This window comes from Mesoplodon bidens (genome assembly GCF_964165515.1).
Source record: "Mesoplodon bidens genome assembly, chromosome: 20".
Classification (NCBI taxonomy): Eukaryota; Metazoa; Chordata; class Mammalia; order Artiodactyla; family Ziphiidae; genus Mesoplodon; species Mesoplodon bidens.
In genome coordinates this window covers 18,327,549-18,343,171 of record NC_138181.1, presented here as the reverse complement: position 1 = coordinate 18,343,171, position 15,623 = coordinate 18,327,549, and the positions used below count along the sequence as shown (strand labels likewise).

Below are 15,623 nucleotides of genomic sequence, written 5' to 3'. Positions count from 1 at the left end.
TTCATGCACTTATGTTTCTTTTCTCTATATATTTTCATGAATTCATGCACTTATGTTTCTTTTCTGAATTTCATGAAAATATAGAGATAAGAAACATAAGTGCATGAATTTCAGGGCTTGATTTCTTTTAGGCCCAAGTATGCCAAGATTGGCGTATACATCATGCGTGCATGTGTGTATAAAATTTGTCTTCCCAGTTAACAGGCATTTGTGAGAAGAGTTGGTCAGTAGTCATAAAGGACTCATTTTCACTTGAGCAGGATGCTATTACAATTGCTCTTTCCTCCTATTACTCTTTATTTCTGGTCTAAATTTGGTTCTTTATTTTCAGGGCTACGAGGGTTCTCTTATAAAGCTCACATCTAAGCAGGTAAGAATTTCAGACTTGCACATAAATGATCACGTCCCCAGTAAGTTTGGATTGGCTTTCTTCAGGAATGTTACTAGGGCTTGACTTCTTTTTTTTTTTTTTTTTTTTTTGCGGTACGCGGGCCTCTCACTGTTGTGGCCCCTCCCGTTGCAGAGCACAGGCTCTGGACGCGCAGGCTCAGCGGCCATGGCTCACGGGCCCAGCCGCTCCGTGGCATGCCAGATCCTCCTGGACCGGGGCACAAACCCGTGTCCCCTGCATCGGCAGGCGGACTCTCAACCACTGCGCCACCAGGGAAGCCCTCGACAATTTTTTTTTTTCCTTTTTTCCATTAAGATTTTATTTTTTTTGTTGTTGTTGCTCTAAAATTAAGGGTGAGATTGATTAAGAATTAGCACAGGAAAGTGATTCCTAATTCCATAGCCTCCAGCTGGAGTGTCTGAGACTATCCTCAAGGAAGGTAAATATAATGCATCCAGCATAGTTATATTGGGATTGATCCGTATATTCAAAAGATTATTGATTATTATCCAAGTTCACTTTTATTGCCAATTTTTTCCTGGGTGTTTTTTTTTTTTTTTTTTTTTTTACTGTACGCGGGCCTCTCACTGCTGTGGCCTCTCCCGTTGCGGAGCACAGGCTCGGGACACACAGGCTCCGCGGCCATGGCTCGCGGGCCCAGCCGCTGCGCGGCATGTGGGATCTTCCGGGATAGGGGCACGAACCCGTGTCCCCTGCATCGGCAGGCGGACTCTCAACCACTGCGCCACCAGGGAAGCCCCTGGGTGTTTTTTTTGTTTTTTTGTTTTTAATAAAGTTAAACAGGCAAACTTTTCATTCACAATTGGTATGGGAATTTGATGACGAAGAATCAGCCTGTCTCTTAAATCCTTAATAACCACAGGCAGAGTCTCAGGTCTAGAATGGAGCATAAAAGGTACAGAATGGAGGTAGTAACCAATGACCCTGATAGTTTCTGCAAGTGTCTTGAAAATTTGTAGCTATGTGCTTTTTTTTTTTTCCCCCCAAATGCTGAGCAACCAGCATCCTCCCTCTGGGTCACTTTTCATCTCTCAATAAGGTATTCTCTGGTTCATCAGAGAATAAGCTATGTTGCAACCATCCTTCTGAACTGAAAGATACTAAGTCCAAAAGAATTGTGACCCCTCTCTTTAGTTGGAACAGTATGGTTTATACACCTAATTAAACACACAGCTTTGTAAAGGCATCCCTTGGGATTTGAGATTAAAATGTTCACGATATAATTTTGATCATGCAGTGAGAATACAGGGCTTTTATCATTGTGTCATTATATTCCTTGCACTTACAGTGTACCAAAAGGTGATTTGGTTCTCTTTCCATTTTAAAAGATGAAGAAACTGAGGTACAGTGAATTCAATTTAGGAAAGTAGAACCTTTCCACCCAAGTTTTCCTCTGTTCCCTTGTTCACTGCTGCTCACCTTCCAGCCCCTTCTAGATTTTTTTTTTATGATTCTCTAAATCTCCAGCTGTGCCCTTGAAGAACCACCCTCACAATCCCTTTGATTCATGTTAGAAATTTGGCTAAGCCACTGAGTCATGATTCTTCTGGACTGGCGTTCTTGTTTCTGCCCATTGCCTGTGGTGATTTCTGTATCTTAGCTCTTCAGTTTGATATCACCTTTGACCCAGAAAAATAGACATCCCCTGATACTGTTTTTTTCATATTTCTTTTTCTTTCCTTAGCCCGTAGGTTTTGTCAGTTTTGACAGTCGCTCAGAAGCAGAAGCTGCAAAGAATGCTTTGAATGTAAGTACTAATGATGTTAATCTTTGGGGGCTTCCTTATGAGGTGGTAGGAAGTAATAGAACCTCTTTGGACAGGAAATCAAATGGAAGGAATATGACTGCTCGATCTAATAGCAAGGGATTAATTAATTAGCCCTCTAAAGAGATTTTTCCTAAAATTGTGGTTAGATGTGCAAACTATTAAGTACCACTTTGCTCTTCTCTAGCTTTGACTGTAATGCTCAAAATACCTGACGATGTGGGTCTTTATTCAGCCCAGTCACATCCCATGGTGATGTACGGTTTAGTTTGGCCATCATTATACTCTCAGTGGCTAAGCCTAAGTCAAGAACAGATCAAAATCTTGGCTTTCCTTAACACATGAGGTTTTTTGTATAAGGTATGTGGCTTAAAAAAACAAACAAATTTACAGGTTGTAGTCTTTATTCTGATTGATTAAAAACTTGCATATACTGCTTTCCGAGAAGACGTTCTGCATTGTGGTATAATAAAAGATAGTCAACTATAATTGAATAGAGATACCTGTATTTGGTTTGTAAGCATTTTGTAAGTAGGTTCATTTTTTTTAGGTTCTGCTTATAAGCAGTATCATATGATATTTGTCTTTCTCTGTTTGACTTACTTCACTTAGTATGATATTCTCTAGGTCCACCCATGTTGCTGCAAATGGCATTTTTTCATTCTTTTTTATAGCTGAGTACTATTCCGTTGTATATGTGTGTCACATCTTCTTTATTCATCTGTCAGTGGACATTTAGGTTATTTCCATGTCTTGACTATTATGAATAGCGCTTCTATGAACATGGGGGTACATGTATCTTTTTGAATTATAGTTTTGTCTAGATATATGCCCAGGAGTGGGATTGCTGGGTCATATGGTAGCTCTGTTTTTAGTTTTTTGAGGAACCTCCATACTGTTTTTCATAGTGGCTGCACCAATTTGCATTTCCCCAGGAGGCATCTTTCTAAATGCAGAAATATTCTGGGTCCTTCCAAATTGAAGTTTTCACCAGCTTCTTTTTCTTGTTCTTATAAAGGAAATAACAGCAGCTGAAGCTTATTCACCCAATGGGCTTTCCATTGCCTTTCATTGTCTCTGCTCTGTGTAGAAACATGTCACTGACCCACTGTCTGAAAAACAGTAGGTTTTTAAGGTGGGTTGTTTATAGCTTGATCTTTTTTAACAGAAGTTTATTTTTTAGATGTTTAAATGGTCATAGTCAAACTGTGTTTCCTTGCCTTACTAGGCAGAGTATAGCTAATATCATTTCACTTTTTCTTAGTACTGAGGGTTGTATCATTACACATAACCGGTATTGAGACATGCAGTAACATTGTGATAGAGGTGTTTAAGCCCATTCCTGTGCCAGCTGGCCCAAGATCATTATGCTCTCTTGTCCTAAGGTCTGGTTTTAGGCTCAGTGTTTGTTGCTCATATATTAATAACTTGGGAAGAACTCCAAGTGAAACAGGTCTCGTTCTTTTCTATTCTGTGGACCTAAGAAGAGCAACTCTTAAGATTTACCTGTGGCATATTATACCTGAGCTTTCTTCTGCTCAGAGGTTGACTTGTGAGTTTAGAGCATCTATTAAGGTCCTGGGTCATCTCTTTCTCGATATTTGTAACTTTTATATAAAAGTATTAGAGGTTTTTGTACCTTAGAAACTGTCCTCTTTCAGTTAAGAGAACTGAGACCAGAGAGGATGGATGGCTCAGTCAGAAAGTACAGCCTTAGAGCTACAACTACAAGGAAGCCTCCTGTGTCTTAGTTCTGTCTACTTTATGTAACTTCTTGCTGTTTGCTTGTTCCATGGAATGTTGCTGCAATGACAGACTATTTAAATCACATTGTCTAGGACAAATGCCCACAGTAAAGTTTGGTACATGACCGTGGAGCAGGGTTTCTTGTCTCTGCAGGGAAAATGGGCCCATTCAGGGTAATGTATTTAATCATGAAACTGACACATCTCTGTGACCTGACATGCTCTTTTCACGATCATTTTTTCTAACCTGGTGAATTAAAAACATCCGATGCTCATAGCCATTACAAAATTTTTTCCTCGTGTCATTTGTCCAGCTTCTCTTAAAAGCTTTTCCTCACATTCCTTTGGGGGAAAGTTCCATGTTGTAGTGTTTTGTTTTGTTCCACTATTGAGAAACGTAAGCCTCAATCCAGTAAGTTCCTTTATATAGAGTAGTTCACAATGTTATAAACCACTTGTCCATGTTTAGAGCTTCTCTTCTTATTGTTTCCCTGTCTTGGTTCCTGTCTGGTTCAGTTATTAGTATTAAGTCTTTTCCCAAAATGACTTTAAATGATTTTTAAATCCATTTATTTTCTTCAATTTTTGTAGTATGCTTTAGTCAGTTTGATAATTTTATGGAAAAACATGCTCAGATTGAATTAAGTGGTAACATTGAACTTTTATCAGGGTGTTCGTTAAATCTTCTAAAGTAAATACAGTATATTTTGGTTTTATAGCAAAAACTCTCAAATTAAGCTAAAAATAACCCAAACCCAGACTTCCCTTCAGGTTATCTGTGGTCCCATTAATCCATATGACTAGAAACCCCATCCATTCTTTAACCCGCCAGCAAAATATCTAACCTATCCTTTACCCTTCACACAAAGTTATAATTTCTATACCAGTAGTTTTCCATTCTCCATGCTAATGGAAGGGGGGGATGATAATCCCAACTATCAAATTATTTTTAGGATTTGTTTATAATTTTGGAATGTAAATCAAGTTACAGTGATATTGACAGTTATAGTCTGGTTTAGTAAAAATTTGATTTGTGGAAATTTTAAGAAGAAACACACACAGGAAGCAAAGCAGGCCTGGCAGTAAGGACCCTGAGCAGAGGTGGGAATAAACCATCTCTGGCTCTTCCTGCCAACGATGAAAACCCCAGTGTTGCCATTGTTGTGTGGCTGAAATTGTGTTTTCATAAGTAAGAACGACTGTAGTTAACACATGATATCTGCAGGCCTGATTGTGTACACTTCCATGGCAGGCTTTGTCTTACGTTGGTGTTTGAGATTCACTCATGTAAAGTATTTAAAAAGGTTATGTGTGGCCTCTTGAGTATATGTGCCATTCTGATTGATAGGCCTCCTTCCCTAATTTTAAATAGTTGTTATTGGCCTAGGTTTTCTCATAGGCTTTATTATAAATTTATCAGAACTAAAGAAGTCTGATGCAAACTATGTGCATTGCTACAAATTGCCTTCACAACTAAACATTGCTTAGGCTGTCACAGTAACTTGCTTTACTCTCAATCTAGACTCACTGATGTTAGTGATCTCCAGTTATCATGGCACCCTCAAGTCTATTGGGTTCTTTTTTTTTTTTTTTTTTTTTTTTTTTTTGGCGGTACTCGGGCCTCTCTCTGTTGTGGCCTCTCCCGTTGCGGAGCGCAGGCTCAGCGGCCATGGCTCATGGGCCCAGCCGCTCCGCAGCATGTGGGATCTTCCCGGACCGGGGCACGAACCCGTGTCCCCTGCATCGTTAGGCGGACTCTCAACTACTGCGCCACCAGGGAAGCCCTATTGGGTTCTTTTATAAGTAGCTTTATTGAGCTATAACTCACCCATTTAAGGTATTTTTAATTCAATGATTTTGGGTATATTGCTATTTTTGAGTATATAAAATATATATAACAATTTGTCATTTTAATGATTTTTTTTTAAGTGTACATACATTTCAGTGGCATTAATACATTTACCATGTTGTGCAATCATCCCCACTGTCAATTTCTATTTTTTCATCAGCCAAACAGAAACTTTGTAACCATTAAGCAATACCTCCCTATTATTCCTTTCCTCTAACCCCTGGTAACCTCTAATCTATATTCTCTCTCTATTAATTTGCCTATTTTAGCTATTGAAATATTTGTCCTTTTGTGTCTGGCTTCTTTCACTTAGCATGATGTTTTCATGATTAATCCATGTTGTAGCAGATATCAAAACATCGTTCCTTTTAATGGCTGAATAATATTCCACTGTATGGATATTCCACATTTTGTTTATCTATTCATCTTATTGGTGGACACTAGGGTTGTTTCCACCTTTTGGCCATTGAGAATAATGCTTCAGTGAACACTGGTGTACAAATATGCGTGAGTCCCTGGTTTTCAATTCCTTTGGGCATAAAGCTAGGAATGGAATTGCTAAGTCATACGGTATTTATGTTTTTAGCTTTCTGAGGAGCCTCCAAACTTTTCCATATTGGCTGTACCATTTTACATTCCCACCAGCAATGTATGGGAATTCCAGTTTTCCCTGTGCTCACTAATACTTGTTGTTTTAAATTATAGAAGTCCTACTAGGTGTGAAGTGGTAATTGGTTTCTTGATAAATACTTTTTGACTAATTTCAGTAGTAGATCTGATTTCTCTTGAAACCCCATATGACGTAAAATATTGTTTCTTTTAATGGGGATTAGTAACGTTTCTTTTCTGTGATGGCAGTTCTGTGTAATAGAATTGTGTTACCTTTAAATAGTTTACCTGTTCATAAAAGAAAGGAGGGAAAAACCCAACCCTTGGATGATTGATTTAATAAGATAAGACTTGGGCTTTGTATTCTCTCTTATACATTATGCCAGGCATGAAGGAAAGGTGTTTTCTTAAGGTCTGAATATACTTTGAATTAAAGAGAAAAAAGCAGTTTGGTTTTGAAAAGGAAAAAGGTGGCAGTCATCTTAATAAGCAGAAAATGAAGAGGTCTTGAGGATATATAGTACTAAATTATTTCTTGGTTACTGAGGAGGTTTATTCAATAGTATGAGGTAAAAAGAATTTAAAAAAAAATCTTTAGTAGTTTGTAAGAAAGCATGCTGAAAAGGTACTTGGTAGTGTCACATGTTGAAAAAACTGACATAATTAGAAAAATATAGTTTTCTCCATCTCCATAAATTCCTGGCATTGAAGTAAATAAACACTGTAGTTATTTATATCACAGTGATCCAGCCTTGTGCATAATTTGTTTTGTTGACTAGCTTGACCTCTCCAAATACTGAGTTTTAAAACACTTGTATATAATAAATTCATTATTCCTATACCAGGTTTCTCATCTGTGAAATTAGGGGTGTTACTCCCAAGAGTGTTAAAGGGAAATCACCAAGGAAAAACACTTTCAAATGTTCTAAATGTGAACCCATACCATGAATATACTTTCTCAGTGAAAAGATGTAGCCATAAAGTCCTGGTACAAACTCTTGAGTACAGAGGAATACCAGGGTACTCGAGAACAGGTATTGGCCACACAGAAACAGAAGTCTGGACTACAGTCTCTGGTTCCTGTAGCACAGGTTCTTCTGACAGTTTGTGCAAGTCAGGACTTCTTATTGTAATATTTGTACAGCTTGTGGGATTAGATGAATTATTTCCAGTAAACAAAACTTTTCACATACACAAGCATCCAGATGGCTTGTCTCAGCTCCCTGTTCACCAGGCACCATGTCAATATGTTTCTTATCAGTTTTAAAAATTTCTCCCTAAATTTCTCTTAGCTCAAAGGGGTTGAAGAGGCCCAATTACTGTGATCCCAGCTGGGACTTCTGGATGGGAAATATGCAGGGCTGCCAGATGAGATCATGAGTCTGATCTAGTGTTTATCTGTTAAATCTGTTTATAACTGCTTACTCTTGACTTGCAGTCTTAAAGCAGCCATTTAATGTCACTGGGTTGGGGACTATGCCCGTGTCAGTCTAGAGCCGCCATAATGCAGGGTTGTTGGACTCTCCCCTTTTTCTCAACGACTGCGTGCACGTTGGGGCTTGACAGACAGCTTCATCTGGCTAGCCCCCCTCCAAGAAATTTGAAATAGCCCCCTTTTTTTTGCAGGGGAGGGAGTGCTGTACTCTGCTCTTTCTTGCAGTTTAGGGTTGTTATAAAATCTCTCTAGGATGGTGCAGCACATAAATTAAAAGTGGTTTTGAAAGAGCAAATGAAGGTGAACGTGAGGAATTTGCCGAATTCCCAATTAGAGTCTTTGCCTGAAGAAAAGTAGGTTATTTAGACCTATTAAGCATTCACATAGGAAAGTAGGAAATAAAATGCTGGTAAAAGAAATCCTAAGGAAGTTTGAAGAAGGAAAAGTAGCTGGAAGTGTTAGCATCATCCTTTCCCCAAGGAAATTCTTGGGAAGAAGCACAGGTTCTCACACATAAACCGGTCTGTATTCTAATGACAAGTATATGTGGAGATCTCAAGTTGGCCAGCTTTTCCCTGGGTAAAATAGTTCATCAGATATTACGTGGCTGTGTGAAACTGCCCTCAGACTTTGCATTGTGGCCTTTCTTCAAGGATCTGCTTGTTCAAACTTATCTAGACTCTCTTTTTAAAATGCTATCTTGTATCGACCTTGCCCTTACTCCATGGTCCTTCAGGCATTTCGAAATGCTGAGAAGGTATTTGCCCCTGTTGTCAATGAAAGTAGAAAATACAGTTAGTGTTCGTGGAACCTGAAGTGCAAAGAATGAGTTATTTTGCTAGGATTCCTGTCCGTAAGGAAGCCAAGCTAGTTTTAGAACCAAAGATCTTGACTCCCTAGGCCGTGTACATTACTGATCGTTCTGCAGTGCAGCACATTTTGGTGCCTTAAATCACTGTCTTTGTTGTAAAGTTACTCTTGTACTCCTTAGTGAATGATCAAACCATCATAATGACAAGTGGCTATGGATCTCCCCTCAGCATTGGCTTTTATGTTTCTGATTATCTACACAGATTTGAACTATTGGTCCACAAAACTGAAACCCTTTGTCTTACTCTGTAATTAGAATGCATTAGAACATTTTAAAGCCTTGGGGAGTAGGGTAGGACTTAACCCCCTTAAAGTGGAATAGGTTATCTTGACAGGGCATTTGTTAATTATTCTATTCTTATTTCCTTACACATATATACAGCAATTCTTTCTTTTTAATTAAATGCAAACTTTTCTTGCTGTTTCAGTAGCCTTTAATACTTATTACATGGAAACATTTTTTAAAATGAGAGAACCACAAATAGTCAAGGATTTTTTTTTTGTACGTAAAAATAAGAAGAGGCAAGGAAATAGAGTAAATCCTTCTAGGATATGGAAAATATATCTAATGCATTATAAACATGGGAATAGGATAAGAAATAAAACAGAATTCTAGTGAACATTAGGCTAGTCTAGAATCTTAAAAATAATAAAATCTGTCTAAAAAGGCTAATATTTATAAAAATAAACCATGAACTATACATATATATACACACACACACCACCCCCACCCCCCCCGCTGAAGCTGAAGTCTTTATTGACAGAATCAACAGAACACGCATGGCAGAGTTGGCCACAACGTCCCAACACAGCACATTCTAACATTCAAATTAGACTTATTTAAATGTGGCTCCTTTTGATTCCTTCAACTTGGTACTATGATGATTATCTGTACACAGGGATTCTATATTGAAACAGCCTCACTCACATCACCACTATCACTCAGTGTTTGGAGACTAACAGCTTGGTCCAAATTTTTAAAAAGGTAATAGGCTAAAAGACAAAAAAAAGAAAAGTCGGGCTTCCCTGGTGGCGCAGTGGTTGAGAGTCCGCCTGCCGATGCAGGGGACACAGGTTCGTGCCCCGGTCTGGGAAGATCCCACATGCCGCAGAGCGGCTGGGCCCGTGAGCCATGGCCGCTGAGCCTGCGCATCCGGAGCCTGTGCTCTGCAAGGGGAGAGGCCACAACAGTGAGAGGCCCGCCTACCGCAAAAAATAAAAAAAAATAAAAAAAAATAAAAAAAAGAAAAGTCAACTAACCTATCAGGCCTAATCAAGAATGACTTAATATTATTCATTCTCTTCTTTGAACATTTTACTTGAGTGTTTTACTAGAGCTGCTAGTTTGGGGTTCCCACCACATGCATCAGTTTGTTTATAGGCTTTAGATTCAAGCTCTTTAAGGGTATTCCGAGTGTATTCAAAAGAACCTACGTTCTCAGAGAAAGATAATGTACACAGTAGTTTTAAAGATCTACGTTTTCGGTTCTCTGGCGCAGGATATTGTGCACCTGGGTGCTTTTCAAGCCTCGAGCAAATAGCATGAATAGTAGGGAATGAGAACTTTCCCTCTGTTAGATCTTCACAAAAGCTTTTGTTTTCACTATATTCTTTGGAGTGTAGATTAGCATAATCATCCCTGATTTGGAAAAAGAGCCCAAGTGAATTCAGTAGTGGCTTTAAATCTTCTTTGTAATCAGAGAACAACTGCATGAGACCTACTGCTAATCCAAATAGTCCACCTGTCTTGCAGCACCGTTGCTTTACATTCTTCTTCAGTGGGAGAAGTATAATCATCCCTCCAATAGAAATCTAGGCCTTGTCCCTGATGGAGTTCTAAAAGCCGGCGGGTAAAAAGCTTTACTGCATCTGGGTGATCAAGGGTTAAGACTTTCTCTAAGCCAAGAAGATATACATAATTGGCAGAATTGATGACAGATGGAATTCCATAGATGCCGTGTGCCACTGGAAAGCCACGTCGGAGTTTTGAGTTGTCTTCAATATCATCGATGAGTAAACTGGCATTATGCAACATTTCCGTCACTTCAGTGATAATCTGTAGCATGTCTTCTGGAACTTTTAGCCAATGATTTTTTTTTTTAAACACCCGTGAAAGTTTGGTTTTCACTTGTTTACCTGGTAACTGAAGTAAGTACTTGTAAGGTTCTGGAAGAATTCTTCGGGCTGTTTCTTGAGTCTTCTCCATTGTTTTTTAAGTTCAAAGCTGATGGTTCGAGGATGATATCACAACTTTCATGCTGGGGGTCCGGGAGTAGCGGTACCCAGCATCAACTTCCCACCTTATAGGTCAGAACAAGGCTCCCCCGGACGCCTGCATGAATCCCTCCCCTCACTTCACCATAGAACTCTCCGCCCTCCTCACCTGGCAGCAACTCCGCATTACTCGGTGCAAGAAAATGCGCCATCCCATGAACTATATTTTTAAGACTAGAATTTCTCTTCTAAAAATGTAGTGATACATTTCAGCAGAAAACAATTTGAAAAAATTAAGGGGTACCTTGAGTAACCCAGACATTGCATAAAAGGATGTAAGTTTTTGTTTTCTAGCCATAGTGGGCAAGTTATTTATTTATTTGTTTATCTATCTATCTACCTACCTACCTACACCAGGTCTTCGTTGCAGCACATGGGATCTTTAGTTGTGGCTTGCAGGATCTTTAGTTGTGGCGTGCAGGATCTAGTTCCCTGGTAGGGGATCGAACCTGGGCCCCCTGCGTTGGGAACATAGAGTCTTACCCACTGGACCACCAGGGAAGTCCCTAAAGATTAATGTTTTAAAATTAAAATTTCCAGATAATTTCCCTGGAAAATACAGTTGGGTAGAAAATTCCTAGTGTAAACCATTTTAATCTATTTTATTCTTTATTTGCCTGACACAAGATATCACTCAAAAGTGAATGGATGAATAAATACACAGAACTTAAAGAGTAAAGTTAGAAATGTATTATGGGAAACGAAAATAAGTTTAGATGGAAAAGAATTCACTCAAGCAGAAAGTTTATAACAAAGGAGCAAAAACAGGCAAAGTATAAAAGCATTTCTGCACTTTCAAAAGTAGGAATAAAAATTAGAATTCACACATTATTATAGTATAATTTTTAAATTTTTATTGGAGTATAGTTGATTTACAATGTTGTGTTAGTTTCTGCTGTAAAGCAAAGTGAATCAGTTACACATATACATATATCCACTCTTTTTTTGATTCTTTTCCCAAATAGGTCATTACAGAGTATTGAGTAGAGTTTCCTGTGCTGTACAGTAGGTCCTTATTAGTTATCTGTTTTATATTATCGTAGTGTTCATGTCAACCCCAATCTCCCAATTTATCCCTCCCCCCTCCCCCCTGGTAACTAAAACTTTGTTCTCTACATCTGTGACTCTATTTCTGTTTTGTAAAAAGGTTCATTTGTACCATTTTTTAAGATTCCACATAAGCAATATCATATGATACTTGTCTTTGTCTGACTTACTTCACTCAGTATGACCATCTCTAGTTCCATCCATGTCATTGCAGACAGCATTGTTTCATTCTTTTTAATGGCTGAGTAATATTCCATTGTCTATATGTACCACATCTTCTTTATCCACTCCTCTGTTGCTGGATATTTAGCTTGCCTCCATGTCTTGGGTATTATAAATAGTGCTGCAGTGAACATTGGGGTACGTGTATCTTTTCAAATTATGGTTTTATTCAGATATATGCCCAGGAGTGGGATTGCTGGATCATATGGTAGCTCTATTTTTAGTTTTTTAAGGAACCTCCATACTGTTCTCCATAGTGGCTGGTACTAATGTACATTCCCACCAATAGTGTAGGAGGGTTCCCTTTTCTCCACACCCTCTCCTGCATTTATTGTTTGTAGACTTTTTTGACGATGGCCATTCTGACCAGTGTGAGGTGATACCTCATTGTAGTTTTGTTTTTCATTTCTTTAATTCTTAGTGATGCTGAGCATCTTTTCATGTGCCTCTCAGCCATCAGTATGTCTTCTTTGGAGAAATATCTGTTTAGATCTTCCGCCCATTTTTTGATTGGGGTGTTTGTTTTTTTTATATTGAGCTGCATGAGCTCTTTGTACATTTTGGAGGTTAATCCCTTGTTGGTTGCTTCGTTTGCAAATATTTTCTCCCATTCTGTGGGCTGTCTTTTCCTTTTGCTTATGGTTTCCTTTGCTGTGCAAAAGCTTTTAAGTTTCATTAGGTCTCATTTGTTTATTTTTGTTTTTATTTTCATTACTCCAGGAGGTGGATCAAAAAAGATCTTGCTGCAGTTTATGTCAGAGAATGTTCTGCCTATGTTTTCCTCTAAGAATTTTATAGTATTGGTCTTACATTTAGGTCTTTAATCCATTTTGAGTTTATTTTTGTGTGTGGTGTCAGAGAATGTTCTAATTTCATTCGTTTATGTGTAGCTGTCCAGTTTTCCCAGCACCACTTATTGAAGAGACTGTCTTTTCTCCATTGTATATTCTTGCCTTCTTTGTCATAGATTAGGTGACCATAGGTGGATGGGTTGATCTCTGGACTTTCTATCCTGTTCCATTGATCTATATTTCTGTTTTTGTGCCAGTCCCATACTGTTTTGACTACTGTAGCTTTGTAGTATAGTCTGAAGTCAGGGAGCCTGATTCCTCCAGCTCCATTTTTCTGTCTTAAGATTGCTTTGGCTATTCAGGGTCTTTTGTGTTTCCATACAAATTGTAAAATTTCTTGCTCTAATTTTGTGGGAAATGCTATTGGTAATTTGATAGGGATTGCATTGCATCTGTAGATTGCCTTGGGTGCTGTGGTCATTTTGACAATATTGATTCTTCCAATCCAAGAACATGGTATACCTCTCCATTTTTTTGTGTCATCTTTGATTTCTTTCACCAGTATCTTACAGTTTTCTGAGTACAGGTCTTTTGCCTCCTTAGGTAGGTTTATTCCTAGATATTTTTTTTTTCTTTTTTGATGCGACGGTAAATGGGATTGTTACACTATAATTTTTCATAGAATTTTGGTGTTCATTTAGAAGGCCAATGTAATGTGCAAATAAAGGAAAATTGAATAGAAGGCGGAAAGAGACTGTTCACGGTTACAGGTCATAGATACACCTCAATGAAAAAAGCAAACAGCCACATTATGAAAGAGAATCTGCCTGTTTTACACATCTTAGAATGCTGAATAAAGGAGAAACGGAAAGTCTTTTATATAGGCTTAGAAAAGTCCATGGTAAGATGTTGATTTTTGCCAACCTCCACTCTGTCTTCTTGGTTTATCTGTGGGGTCTTTCACCAAATTCTAAAAACATACTTAACACAACCCTAAGAATGAATTCTAATTCACTGATATTAAAAGTATGGTGTGTATTTGATTTATTAGGCTGTTTTTTTGTATTTATGCATAACATTAAGTGTATCCCTGTGAAAAGGTACTGAATCTCTGAATTGCAGCTGAGAGGAGGGCAAGGAAAGTGTGTCTTCTTGGTAACCACTTACCATGTCTGAGGGGCTTTCTGGTCAAAGGCAGTGTAATAAATAAAGGTGTCAGACTGAGCTGGCTCAAATCCAGATTTTGCCACTTACTAATCCAAAGTTGTTTTCTCCTGTTATGACTGACAGTACCTATCACAAAAGGTGGGAGGATCAAATTAAATGAGAGAGGTATTTTTAAAGCCACTAGAACTCAGTAAATGGTAAAAAATTCTGATAATTGATGGTGATGATAACTTACACAAGGAACTGGTTTTAATTCCTTAGGTCCCCCTTTCTACAGACTGATTTAAAAATAATTTCTGTGGAATCCCAAATTCTCCTGGGTTCAGAGTACTTTTAAACATCGATTTGTATTATAGTATGATTAATGAAGTTGATTCATCAGTCCTTCCTTGGAGTTTTTTGGTTTTGGTTTTTTTGCGGTACGCGGGCCTCTCACTGCTGTAGCCTCTCCCGTTGCGGAGCACAGGCTCCAGACGCGCAGGCTCAGCAGCCATGGCTCACAGGCCCAGCCGCTCCACGGCATGTGGGATCTTCCCGGACCGGGGCACGAACCTGTGTCCCCTGCATCGGCAGGCGGACTTTCAACCACTGCGCCACCAGGGAAGCCCCTTCCTTGGGGTTTTTTAGGGAAGCAGAGTGCAGAGTAACAGTGTTGTCCTTAACGTTCTCAAGTCTTTAAAATATTGTGAGCCCAACAAGCACACTCTCATCTCCCTTTTATCCTATTAAGCTAACCATGCATGTCTTTCTCCATTTCCGGTTCCAGTTGAATCTATTGCAAACCAAAGAACCCCACATCAGTTCTGTATAAACTAATTTATTTAACAGCCAGTGAGATTCTTTAAAGTTTTTTTGTTTAGGCAGCCTATTAGGGAGAAATTCAGCCTCTGCCTTGCCAGATCAACAGTAAGTGGCCTTGAGGTGATGCATTAAAGCGGAGGAAGAGTGCGGATTAAAGTTGCTCAGAGGCGAGATCTGTTTTGACGCTTTAGTTTGGATCCCTGTGCAGCACAGGAAGTACTTTGCAGTGAACTTCCGAAGTTTGGACTTCACTGTTTACATTCTTTTCAACCAAGTCTTGCTTAAGCCCCCAAATTCTTGGTTGGAAAGAGTTTACAAGCCATTTGATGGTCTAAGCAACAGTATTTTTAAAAAACAGGTTTAAGGAGCAAATGCTACCGTCCTTTTAAAATTTCTATATTTTTGCTGTATATACATCAGAGAACAGATTTCCCACCCACAGATCGATTTATCTGTAATGGTGTTAATAAGTGACTTTGAGGACTGAATAAGTAACTTATTGGTAAAGTTGGCACTCACTTTTATCCTCAGTAAAGTTGAGGATATAACATCATTGACTTTTTAAAATACTTTAAATCTTTAAATATAATGAAACCTTTCCTCTCTAAGGACTTGTCATTATCCTGATGTGTAGCT

The 15,623-nt window shown here is 38.6% G+C and overlaps 1 protein-coding gene and 1 pseudogene across 8 annotated transcripts in view; one reads left to right on the top strand and one right to left on the bottom strand.

The window, feature by feature from the left end:
- Positions 1 to 15,623, top strand: part of RBPMS (RNA binding protein, mRNA processing factor) — a 192,131-nt gene that overhangs the window by 82,069 nt on the left and 94,439 nt on the right. For all 7 annotated transcript variants that reach the window (XM_081221219.1, XM_081221220.1, XM_081221216.1 and 4 more), the window contains exons 3-4: positions 332 to 370; positions 2,097 to 2,159. In XM_081221219.1, the coding sequence (XP_081077345.1) occupies positions 332 to 370; positions 2,097 to 2,159 (102 nt within the window). The remainder of the gene's footprint in view (positions 1 to 331; positions 371 to 2,096; positions 2,160 to 15,623) is intronic.
- Positions 9,943 to 11,778, bottom strand: LOC308608128 (geranylgeranyl pyrophosphate synthase-like; annotated as a pseudogene). Its single transcript has one exon. The product of its transcript is annotated as a geranylgeranyl pyrophosphate synthase-like (transcript).